Source organism: Euprymna scolopes, chromosome 15 (assembly GCF_053919585.1).
Source record: "Euprymna scolopes isolate OS-2025 chromosome 15, ASM5391958v1, whole genome shotgun sequence".
Classification (NCBI taxonomy): Eukaryota; Metazoa; Mollusca; class Cephalopoda; order Sepiida; family Sepiolidae; genus Euprymna; species Euprymna scolopes.
In genome coordinates, this window is record NC_136496.1 from 67940275 (window position 1) to 67954359 (window position 14085).

Sequence of the window (14085 nt, forward strand, 5' to 3'; positions counted from 1 at the left end):
ATAGAGTTTTTTTGTTGTTTCTTTTGGTGGTGGGGGAAAGGGGTTAGAATTATCGTAAAGATCCGTGTAATATGTGCATATATTTTTGAAAACATAAAAATACACCTGGGGATTAGGATGATTTATAAATTTTAGTTTTACTTGTAGTTCAAAATCTGTAAATATTTAATATTTTATCATTAATATCAATAGTTTAAGTTTTAAACAAAGACAAAAAAGAAACAATTAAAAGAATCGTTTTTGGCATCAAAAAATAGAGAGAAAATTTTCTGATCCCAATAACCGAAAAAGTTTTGATTTCTCATTTTTCCGATTTTTGTTCTTTTAGGTTATTTTTAGATAGATGATGGATGATGTTTATGTTTTTATTATATATATATATATATATATATATATATATATATATATATATATATATATATATATATATATATATATATTCCTCTTTCTTTTAGGTTACTTTAGATGGAACTTGACATATGCAGGCACTGAAGATGATTTTGTCAACATCAATTCCAATGGGACTTTTACTTTCAAAAGAAAGGGGTTCTATCTCGTTGCTTCCCAAGTGACTGTCAAAGGAATCGATAAGTACTTTGATTTTTTTTAATCCATTTTTGTTCTTACATAATAAATTTATTCAATAAATATGTAATTCAACATTTGATAAAATATGAAAATTATTAGATTTCAACCACGAAATTTAAAAAACTTATATATTTAGAACATCAGGAAGTTTTATTGGATGTCCTACTGGCAAGGTGACAGAGAGGTATTTGTACTTAAGTCAATTTACGATGGCTCGCAGTGTAGCATGTCATTGATAAACCATTAGTCTCCAGAGGCTGTAACATAAGACTGATTATCTGTTGGACCAAGGGTCCCTGAAAGGATAAAATAAGAAGTTTCTTTGGAAATTCTGTACAGCTTCAATGGGAAACATACAAAAAGATCAGAGGTTATGGCAGCCAAAACTTTGTGAAAACAACTTTCAAGATGAGAATCATAGTTTGGATAAAACAAATAATGCAAGTTCTCATTCCTCATCAATAAAATAAAAAAAAAAAACTCCGGAACATCCGTTTTGCTGCAGTTATTTTTAATGGGATATGTGTTGTGTATTTAACTTAACAAAATTATTAATCATCGATAGAGATAGCCAATAAGATTACATTCTTACAGTGTGAATGCTGAAGAAAACCAAAGGATTGGTCGAAAATTATGTGCTTTTGAAAGAAACATTTTTGTTTTTTCGAAAGACTTTTTGTATTCCTACATGTCAACACATAAAAAATAAATACAGAAAAAATATAAACATAAACATTTATATATTTGTTGTATTGATTTTTTATCCATACATATTTATGTACATCACAAGGAATAACATGGATACAACATGCAATTCGAACTATATATATATATATATATATATATATATATATATATATATATATATGATTTTTTTGGGGGGGGGGAAGAAATCCAGCAGAGTGCACAATTAAAAGGAAAATCCGAAGATATCCAAAAAAATAAGAGCGTATTTATATTTTGTATTTTGTGTACAGAAAGTTGTTAGATGAGATAATCATTGGTACTGTCGGTTTCAAGCCTGATAATTAGGATCGTTTTAGATATCTATATCAAAGCTCTCTTCAGCCAATATTCATCTCTCACATTTTTGATCTTTCTGTCCAACAAATGAGATGAGTATTGGCTGAAGAGAGCTTTGATATAGATATCTAAAACGGTTCTAGTTATCGGGCTTGAAACCGACGGTACCAATGACTTATCTCATCTAACAACTTTCTGTACACAAAATACAATATATATATATATATAAGACTAATGATATTTTTTTTTTTTTTTCAGCCAACAAAATTATGGCATAAGTTATGGATACAAAACAGTATTAGTGAAGGCTAATCACGAAGAAGTATTGATGCTATCAGAAATTACGCAAAATAACAGGTTGGAATTCTTTATCAATTTAGAATTGTTTTTTGTCTGAATTTTAAATTTACAAAAGTTCCAAATTTTGGCACAACCATACTTTCCTAATGAAATCTTGAAAATCTGATTTTTTTTTTTTTGTCTGGTAAATTGCAAAGCATATTTATTTCAAGTAAAAAAGAAAAAAATACTGAAAACCAAAAATTGTAAAATCTTTTATGATAAAAAAAGAAAGTACATATCATGAGAAAGCAAGATCTCTGAGTCTTTCATATAATTTATTACATTGGGAGAGTACAGAATTAAATTTGCAATCTAGTCGTGGATTATCTTTTTTTTTCTTAAAGAAGATACATTGCTAGTCTTTCTCTGCTATATTGTTATTCACATGGAAAATGCTTGATTAAGCTCCAATCTCTGCTTCCATCAGCAAATTAATAGTAGTTTTATACAAAAATTTAAGGGTATGAAAACAAATTCAATAAAGGATATAGAATACAACAAAATCTATATATATAAAAGGCAAAATGTGTGTGACCATTTTGTGTATGTCTTCAAAAAGCTTTTCTCGCACACGGTTCCGGGGTCGTTACGATCGCTTACAACTGTTTATATAGGTCCTAAATAATGATATGTACGATTTGGGAAAGCGCATCGCATCTAGATTTATTACGTTGACTTTTACAAAATTATTGCTATTTTGGCTTCTCGCGTGTTGATGAGGCTAATTCAAGCGAAACTAATTCAAAATTAACAAATCCTCAGCATTGTGCCGGGAAATATCCAGAAGCAATCAGCTTTGATCAATGTTGTACATCAGACAATTGCTATTCAATCTGGACAATTGGGAGCTGGTTTCCCTCTCCCCAACATCTGTTGGGGAAAAAAACAGTCAAATTTGGGTAAACGACTGCATGACTTCTATTTGACCTTCTTAATTAGGTAAAATGGAAGCAGCAGAGTTAATTTTTATTGCGCATGCCTGTTTTTATAGTTAAATAAATAAATTCAAACCTGTGTATTTTGTATGTCGCCGTGGCCCAATGACTAACGTCACCCGTTTTTTTTTTTTTTTCACACATTAATTTCCAACTCAAGGGTACGGGTTTGATTCTCATACTTACCTACCAAAACATTTTTTTTTCATTATTTAAGCCCCCTCGGAGTTTTGATTTACCTCAAGACACCCGGGCATCGCTGGGTACTCCCTGCTAGTATAATATAAAATACAAATATGATATAAAAATACATAGAGGACTACATAATTGTTGGTAAAAAAATTCCAACACAACCCTCATAACCTTAAACAATTCGATATAAATTTCTCATGAAAAATGAAGGGGAAAATGTTATGCATCTCTGGGTATGTTCGTTCATGCCTTCCAGCATCAAATATAACCCAAGAGAGAGACATTGCTAATCGCTACTCTATCGTTATTTCCATCAAAGGTGCTTGACTGAGCTTCAATCTCTGCTTTCTCCATGACTGCAAAAACTCGTCTTCCTACCACAATTGCAAAGAACTTTCCTTACTTCCACTGTGTGCTGAAATTCTCGGAAATCAAATTTTGTTCATTTCATTCATCCATTGAAATTCCGTTTGATGTTAGACACGCAGAAGAAGAAGGGAAAGTTCTTTACAGTTGTGGTAAGAAAACAGCTTCTTTTTGTGAATGTCTGCAAGGATGAACCAAAAATTGGAGCTCAGTCGAACACCTTCCATAGAAATTAAATTTATTCTTTATTTCTATTTTATTTCACCTATACATACATATATATATATATTTATATATATTTATATATATATATAAAAAATAAAATATTTTTTTGCCCTATATTTTTTGCGCCTTTTAACATCATTTTGTCTGGGTCATTTTGACATTTGCTTTTCTATTTTCTATTTAATTCTATCACCATTAAATTTTTTTCTCTCTCTCTTCTTCTTCACTGATTTTTTTCTCTTCTTCTTCACTGATCTTTCTTAATTACATTTTGTTTCAGCAGCCATGTCAAACGCATATCTTATTTTTTCTTTTATTAATATTATTGGAGTTTTTTCCCCTTTTCCTTGTACATATTTGTGCATTATTCCATGGATCTCGGCCTTTTGGATTATTTTGGACCATGTTCCAATTACGTCATTTCCTTGGATTTTACTTGTGCGAATGGAAATTCAATTAACTTTCTTGGATTTATATTTTTGGATTCCACCGTCATTGGATAATTTACCTTTCACCAGACTATCCATTCACGTGTAATCTTTGACTTCAAATACTTTTGTATGCAAAATCTAGTCCCACATTTTGCTAATTCCTACCCTCTGATGAGAAGGAAAGTATTTCTTCGAAACTCTGTGAATTAAGGACTATCTACTTATTAAGTGTTTCCTTTTCAGATTAAATATGTTTTTAACTCTTTTTCAAAGTGTTTTTAAACATGTTTTATTAACTATTTGCTCTTATATATATATATATATATATATATATATATATATATATATATATATATATATATATATATATATATATAAAATGAAAATTACAATTAAATTTACCAAAATGATCCAAGATGGTAAAATTAAAGTATACTATAAATATTAAAGAATTAATATTTATAAAGTTATCTCAGCCAGATGTAAAAGCTCGATAAAACCAAATAGGAAATAGAGCTTATAATACGAGCAAACAGTTAATAAAACATGTTAAAAAACACTTTGAAATGAGTTAAAAACATATTTAATCTGAAAAGGAAACACTAGATAAGTGGATAGTCCTTAATCCGCAGAGTTTCGAAGAAATACTTTCCTTCTCATCAGAGGGTAGGAATTAGCAAAATGCGGGATCGGAATTTGCATGCAAAAGTATTTGATGAAACAACAAGTAAGTCAAAGATCTTACTTGAAAACAAAAAAAGTGAAGCAGAGGGAATATGGTGAAGAAAAAGGTGATTACATATGAATGGATAGTCTGGTGGAAGATAAATAATCCAGTGACGGTAAAATCCAAATGTATAACTTCAAGAAAGTTAATTGAATTTCCATTTGCACAAGTAAAATTCAATTAACCTTCTTGAAGTTATACATTTGGATTTTACCATCACTGGATTATTTATCTTCCATCAGACTATCCATTCATGTGTAATCACCTTTTTCTTTAAATACTCGAAGCGGAAGTTGTACCGATCAACAACGTTTCTAGTTGTTTTAGCTAATCAGGGAAAAGAATTGTCTTTACTACATAATTTGAACATAACATGTACGACTTTCCTGTCAAGAGTTACAATATCTCAAAGTTGATGCTTTGTAGTATAAAAATAAGTAGACAGAAACTATGTTCAAATGCTATTTAATAACGAATATATTAATTTCTTTTGTCCTAAAATTTGAAAAGAATTGGATAAAAACTTTTTATTCATGAATTGATGGAAGTCGTGACAAGCACATATAAATATGAGAATTTTTGTGCGTCGTGGCGCACACAAAAAATCTGTAAACAAGTGTTCATCAACTAACTTATGAACAAAGTATTCATTTTATTTTTGTAATTTAGAAAACAAGTTTTAATTATGGTCTGGAAAAGAATATTTCTTTGAAAAAGAATAACCGACAATGAACATTGTTTTTGTTGTTGTTGGTTTTCGAATAGCAAATAAAACACTTCAAAGTTAATACTTTGTAATACAAAGATAAGTAAAGATAGAAACTGTGTTCAAATGCTATTTAATAGCGAATATATTAATTTCTTTTGTCCTAAAATTTGAAAAGAATTGGATAAAAACTTTTTATGCACGAATCGATAGAAGTAGTGATGATTGGTTGTTTCTGTTTTACGGCATATCAACCCTTTTCAGGTTATTTAATGCCGAATCCAAAGATTTTGAAGAAAAACTTTTTTAATAGAATATGTTTGTTGTTTTTACGTTGGTTTCTATTCAACCCATAGTTGGGACCCTAACAGGTACTACCACTTCGGGTCAGAGTGGACCTGGGAGCAATGGTAATTAAAGGGTGGCTCCACACTCCCCAAAGCCCACAAGCTGGGGCCTCACCACTGGATATAGTTTAAGGTCATATCAAAGACGCCCATTGAGGGACTTTTACCCTCTGCAGAGGGGCAGTCGGCATATTCTAATGCCCCACCGACAGGGCCTAGAAGTAGTGATGAACTAATATAAACATGAGAATCTGTAAACAAAATGTTCATCGATTTACAAACATAAAGTATTCATTTTATTTTTGTTATTATTTAGAAAACATAAATTTTTAATTATGGAAAGTAAATAAATATTTTAAAAAAATAAATTCTTTGAAAAACAATAACCGACAATGACCACGCTTTTAAATGAGTTAAAATATACAAACCATTTATCCAGTTAGGTAAAAGAATAACTTTATTGGGTTTGTTTTAAAATCCACAGAGGTCTGAAAAAGTGGTCAAAAAACAAATTTATAACAAATAAATGTTACCAAAGGCAAGTTACTCTTCTACCTACCTTGATAAATTTTTGGTGTTGTAAGTAGTTATTCTGTTCAAATAATAAGTAGTGTTGAGCATTATATGACACAAGAAAAAAATGGCCACAATGTCTCTTGAAGTCTCGACAATGACTTATAAATACAAAATCGTGGTAGAAACTCACCTGATAATTGTCATGGTAACTTGAAGCCGTTAAAAATGAAATTTAATTATCTTAATTAGTTTAATGAACTGGAAAACATTATAATTGTAATCTGTACAAAATTTCCTTTCATTTAATACGCTACAAGCCATATTTTGTTAATAATTTCTTTGAAGCGTGTCGTGGTGGCCATCTTGGATTTCCTAGTTGCTATCTTGGATTTCCTGGTTACCATCTTGGATTTTTCACAGTGTAATGATGACAAATGATAATTTAATGTAATGATGACAAATGATAATTTAATGTAATGATGACAAATGATAATTTAATGTAATGATGACAAATGATAATTTAATGTAATGATGACAAATGATAATTTAATGTAATGATGACAAACGATAATTTAATGTAATGATGACAAATGATAATTTAATGTAATGATGACAAACGATAATTTAATGTAATGATGACAAATGATAATTTAATGTAATGATGACAAATGATAATTTAATGTAATGATGACAAATGATAATTTAATGTAATGATGACAAACGATAATTTAATGTAATGATGACAAATGATAATTTAATGTAATGATGACAAATGATAATTTAATGTAATGATGACAAATGATAATTTAATGTAATGATGACAAACGATAATTTAATGTAATGATGACAAATGATAATTTAATGTAATGATGACAAATAAGTCCATCAGAATAACATTTCGCATTTCTTACCTCCCATTTTTTAAACTGTTTTTAATGATGCTTCTACTTGAAGCTGTTAAAATGAAACTTAATTATGCTAATTTGTATGCTAATTAGTTTAATGTACTTGAAAACATAATTCTGATCTGTACCAAATTTCCTTTAATTTGATATGCTACAAGCCATATTTTGTTAATAATTTCTTTGAATCATGTCATGGTGGCATTTTGGATTTCCCGGTCGCCATCTTGGATTTTTCATGATATTATAATGGCAAATGATCATGTTCATCAGAATAATACTTCCTATGATGATAAAGCCTTACTTACCATTTTTCTTCGCTGTCTTTATGATGTTTCTACTTAAAGCTGTTAAAACGAAATTGAAATATACTAAGTTACATAAGTTACCAAGTGAGATGGTCGTAAATAATGCCAACTGAACGTTCATGGTATTATGATAATATATTCAAAATTTCATCATAATATCTTAAAAAGATCTGAAGATTCAGCTTTTTAAAGATGGGTTAGTCTGTAAATTGAGCAAATTTCCTACCATTTTTAGTCACAAGCTTATATGCATTTGAATAGGACTGACTTAAGGCAAAATGTCCAGTAGACCACACATTTTTTTTATACTTTGAATAACTCCAGTTCTAATGGGCCGATTTTAAAACCTAGATATTATTTCTTTGTTTTTTATGCTCTTTTCTTGATTTGAGTTTATTTGATCTAAAGAAAAAAATGCTGTGTTATTGCTACAGCAAGATGTCTGTTCACATTATATTTAAACTTCTGCAAAACAAACAGGGAAACAGGGAGTAAATTCCAAAGTCTAGCAGTCCGATGGAAGAAACTATTAGGATAGAAGACTTTCCGGCGTCTAGGGACCTCAACAATAAAAGGTAGGGGGGATTTTGCTGCTTGTTGGGAGTATGTATGTCGAGGGGGTTTGTGCTATGAGGTTATCACAGCACATTTCATGAAAGTACTTGTAAAACAGGGATATATTGTAGCGATAGGACAGAGGTTGGAGCTTGATCGTTAATACATGACCTATTATATTTGAGACATTGTTTTGGACCTTGTCTAAGACACATTTTGACACCAGTAAGTAAATACTTAGAAGTCTAATGCTTGTTAAAAAATATCTTCTGGAGTAATCTTGTTTTGTTTTCTTTTTTTTTGTTTAAAAAAATTAGCAGACATAATTAATGGTTAATAGCTAACTTTTCAAAAGTTGTCTAACAGAAAGGGAAGAGATTCAAAATCACTGATTAGTAGGGGCTATGTCAACAGCATATTCTTTTTGTTTTGCCTCTCGAGTATATATCCGACACAGTTAATCAACCGAGAACCACATTACTCTATATAAAAGCACATAAGATATCAATGAATACACACTTGAGAGTTAAAACAATGAAAAAATATGCTGTTGTCCTAGCTCTACTGATTAGTTATATCTTGTCAGCTCATGTCATTATACATTATACAACTGATGTCTTGCATACTTCTAGACAGACTAGCACTTGCTATCACCCCTTTTTCTCTAAGCCATGTGATGCCATGTCCATTTTTAATAAATTTCCAGAGGATTTAACAGAGAAGCCAACAAATGATTAAGGGAAAAAAATTAAATATATAATAAATAAATGTTATCATAGTCAATAAAAGTTACTTTTATAGTTACCTGGCTCATTTTTTTGTGCTTTTGAGTAGTTTTAAATGTTCTTTATTTCATCTGCAATATTCAATTTTGTTTGTGAACAAGATGGCGTCAACATCTTGTTCATGGAAAACAAGCTTCATTTTAACATTTGCAGTTTTCATGTTGCTTTAAGTCCTCTTATTTTTGGTATTTAAATTTTTGATGTTTTCTTTTTTCTTTTGTTGACTTCTCTACCAAATCCCCGATTTCCATGATATAAGTATTTTTTTTACCCTGGGTTCAGCAAATTGACCCCTGCTGTCTCATTTCTGGTAATTTTCCGCTAAATTATATACTAGATGATCTACCCATTCAATATTTAACATGTATATTTTTCTTTTCTTTTTTTCAGAGGGATCTGTCATAGGACGCCTGAAAATTTAAGTCATTGTGCAACTGACAGCATTTCTCATTCGGTGATACGGCATTTCAACATACATGACATGATTGCAATAAAACCTTATACTAACAATTATAATGTGAACTATTATATGACAGAGAAGAATAGTTATTTCTCCATTGTCAGCCTCGATTTGTGGACTGTCTGAACAGCAGATGATTCACATACAATATAATTTCTTTGTTTCGGAGTTCTTGAGATAAGGATTGATAATTTGGATTATTCAAACTACTATTCTGATCTTGTTCTTTTCACAACATTTCAGCCGATGTAACCTTCTTCAGGTGGGCCAGCATTTCTACCTGGTCATGACTGATGGAACAAAAACAATCTATCTCCGTGGGTTGAATAAAGTGTCTTTGGAATTCTATTATAGGTCTCCACGTTTTACATAAAAATTTCTAAGTTTGGATAGAATTTTTAGGTGCATCCTTTAGAAGTTGAGAGAATCTTTATGTCAAACTCAGGAATTGATACAGAATTTTGAACTAAATCCTTTATGTAAACCACAGTGGTAGATTGTCCTTGTCCTGTCAGCCATAACTGAGTAGAAGCATTAAGTAATTTTTATTTTATTCTAAGTTAGTATTGCCTCTAATGAGGATTGAACCATTAACCAGCAGAAAACTCGATCAGAAATGTTTGATATTCGACGCCTTTATCTGTTGTGCCACATAGGTCCATAATGGAGCATAAAGAATCTGCCCCTCCCATCGATGTAAATAAAGTGTTCAGTTCAAAATTTGGTATAGATAACAGGCTTCAATATAAAAATTCTTTTGTTCTAATTAATGCACCTGAACAAAGTTACATGTCCGTAGCATTGTCAAAAGAGAAACTGAAATGAGATTAAATTTCTGAATTTTTTTTAGCTGTCGATTGTTTATTCACATTATCTGAATTCTTTGGATTATTGTTCTCATCTTGGGTGTCCTTTTCACAACATTTCGGTCGTTGTAACCTCCGACCTTCTTCAGATGTATCTTTTCGAACTCGGGAATTTTTCTGTTGAACTTGGGCATTTTTCTGTTGAACCTCAGAATCTACACAGAATTTTGGATGGAAACCTTAATCTGTAGAGGTAGTATGCTCTTGTTCCATCAGTCATGAGTAGAAGTCCTAAGTAATTCACAACTATTGTGAGTGTCGTCTGCACTGAAGATTGAACCTTCAACCTCCAGAAAAGTGAGACTTTACAACTGAAATTTTACCAAGTACTCTATATACTATGCCATGGATCTTTCTTGAGTTCAATAAGATATACGTGAAGAAGGTTGAAGGTTACATCGACTGGAATGTTGTGAAAACAGCACTCAAGATGAGAACAGTCACTCGAATAACCCAAATATTACAAAATGAGTTTATTTGTTTTTGATAAATTTTTGTTTTTTATTTGTTTTTGATGAAAAAAAAAACAAACTTATTTCCAACCGAATTCAAGAAAACAAAAAGGGATTTTACAAGGAATCCCATTAATATATTTATATGTCAATATGTTCACAAATGTTATTTACTTAACAGAGAAGTCATATTTAAGACAATAATTCTCATAATGAAAAGAACATGTGTTTAACAAATAAAATTCTGTTTCAGAACCTTGAGGGAGGTGGGGGGTATTAATTTACATTATTTGAATTATTGTTATCATCATTGTTATGCTCATAATGCTGCAACAGGTATAAGCTGCAAACTTCTTCAGGTGCATCAACACTTCTACCCAGTAATGACAGATAGAATTTAAAAAATGGGTTAAATAAAGGGTTCAGTTCGAAATTCTGTAGTTTGACATAAAGATCCCTAAATTTGAATAGAAAAGCTCACTCTAAGTGCCATTTGTCAAGCAGTATTTCCATGGACTGAGCTTTTATGAAAGGGCTTTCCATCTATAGAACGACAGGACTTAGTCAACTTCAAATCCAATGTCAAAAAATTCTTGACATGGATCATTCCAAAAAATAATTAAACATAGTTTATACCATAGATTAATGTTAGTACTCACATAGTGTTCCGTGTTCTACATCACTCAGTTGGAAATCATTCCCATCTCATTAGTATTTATCTTTGAGCATCTCTTGGCTTGGCCTTGATAATTGTAACCTCAATAGTATAACAAAAAATGCACTCAAAGAAGCTCAGCGGTTATAACAGAAAAAACGTTGTGAATGTAGCAAATAGGGCGAGACCTGTAGTTTGAATAATACAAATCAAATTCTGAGAAGAAAATTTCGGTACTTCTACATTTTTGGAACGAGATTTTGTAGTCGATAAATGGAGTTTTCAGATAAAAAAAACAATGGTCTCAACTGATTTTTTTGTCGATTCTAATAAGTTACAATGGTAGCTTCCAAATTATGCAGTCGAAATTACCTGAATATTACCTAAATTATTAAAAAAAAAACAACTTTAATCGTGTTAGCAGGTGAAAAATTGCCACCATCTTTGTTTAATTTTAACAGAAAATTACCTCCCTGTTAAACTCTCCTGTGTTTTACACTCGTTTTTATCAAATTCTATTTTTTATTTTCTTTAATAAAAAAATTTCTACCTTATCAATTTTTATAATTTTTGGATATAATCATCTTAAAAATATGAGGAATATGTAGATACCATTGTTTTCATGTGAAATTCAGTTTTACAATTTCTGAAAATCTCGTCCCAATTCTGTAGAAGCGCCAAAATTTCTAATTTATCAATCGGTAATTTAGTTTGGCTTGTCTGCTAAATGGCACGTCAACCCTGTTTGACATATTCAATACATGTTGTAAGCGATTCATTGTATGCGATTAATTGAATACAAGTTAGCTGCTTGTTTGCATTGGTGATCTTTTAAAGCAAATCATTTCAGGTGAAAACATTATGGCATACTTAACTCGTCAGGATGAAATTAGTTAAAATTCCAAAAATTGCAACAAATTATCCCATAGATAAATAACTACAAGTGAAAATAGAATTTATGGAATTATTAACTTTTATTGCACGTTTTAATGTGGAAGAGTTGTGTGACCAATTCAGCATGACAAACAAGGGAGATAACCCTTGACTTCAATTGATAAAATTAAGGATCTGCCTTCTTTAAACACACTCTCTGAGAATGTAATTGTGGCTAATTTTTTATTTAAAATAGTTCTAGCATATCACCTACTGGATCATTTTTCATGATTTTTTGAATTCCTACTACTTTCACAATGACACATAAGTACGTAATAATGTTTTCACCTGAAATGTGTTGGTTTAAAAAAGCACCAATGTAAAAAAAAAAAAAAATTCACAAGTTACTATCTTGCCCATATGTTTACCAACAGTATTAGTGTATAAATGACTATAATAGACCAGATTGAATTTTCAATTTTTGCCGAGCAATCAAGCGACTTTCATATCAGATTGTAGGTTTAAATCTTACCTTAGTCTCATTTGTGTGCCATTATTTTGTTTATGTTACATTAAAATATGGTCTCCTTATTAACACAATTCCTGTCTCAAATATGAATTCTCTTTTTTTATAAATAATCTTTGTAAATTATCTATTGGATTTAATTTCTACTAAAACTATATAAATTCATGTCTGACACAAGCACACACGCATATGCGTGGATACAGTTTTCATTATATATCATATATATGGCAAATGCATAAGTGAGATTAGATGACTTTTATAGTTAGATTTAATGACCACAAACCAAGTATTCAACAAAAAATAACAGGCAAACATTTCAACTAAACAGAATATGCAACAAATGCAGTTTCATAAACATGTATTCTGCAAAAGTACCATTTTTTTTCTGCACATTTTTAGAAAATTTTTGACTTTGGGTGTAATAAAACATACAACATACAGCTATACAAACATAACATATGCATATAACCAACTTTTTACATGCATGCATATATATATATATATATATATATATATATATATATATATATATATATATATATATGACTTTCGATCTGCTAGCCTGATGATGTACGATCTCTGAATAGAGATCACTACAGAAACATGTATGCACATATGTAGCTAACAATGTTTGCCTAAATAAACATACTATATTTATATACATACACATAATAATGGGGGTCAAAGTTACAAAAAATTTGACCGCTTCGATCTCTACAAAATTACTCAGACAATTTTTGGTCTAAACATTTGAAATCTTACATAAAGGGTATTCAGAGATAGGGCAAGCTTTTTAATCGGTTTGGGTCAAAAATTTGAGCTACTAATATATAAATGTATGTATGTTTGCATGTCTGCCTAAAACTTTTGACAGAGGCAACGGATTTTTACAAGATCAGTATCGTTTTGAAGGTTGACCTTTCAGATGACAAATATCGAAAAATTGGCTAAAACATTAATATCTTCACCTTCAACTGGGCACTTTTCTACAGGGGAAGGGGTTGCTTTTTTTCGCCGATATTTTCGAAAGTCATCCTCTCCTTTCGATTGTCTAGCCTTAATTAAAACCTACATCACTTCTGGTTTGGCGGTGCTCGTAACAGCAAAGATGTCATGTTTTTTCCCCATTCTTTTCCTCCTTTGCGGTACGGGTTCGAGCCTGCCTTCCTACTACCACTTTTTTTTTTTTTTCTTTTGCTCAACATACACTTCCAAACAACCGGGCACCCATGCTAGTATATATATATATATATATATATATATATATATATATATATATATATATATATATATACTAGCATGGAA

General features: G+C 30.5%; 1 protein-coding gene across 1 annotated transcript in view; it reads left to right on the forward strand.

Moving 5' to 3' along the window:
* Positions 1–9756, forward strand: part of LOC145293863 (uncharacterized) — a 101711-nt gene extending 91955 nt beyond the window's left edge. The window contains exons 5-7 of the mRNA XM_080140602.1: positions 456–591; positions 1870–1968; positions 9339–9756. Coding sequence (XP_079996728.1) covers positions 456–591; positions 1870–1968; positions 9339–9534 — 431 coding nt within the window. The 3' untranslated portion in view covers positions 9535–9756. The remainder of the gene's footprint in view (positions 1–455; positions 592–1869; positions 1969–9338) is intronic.
* The last annotated feature ends 4329 nt before the right edge of the window (positions 9757–14085 follow it).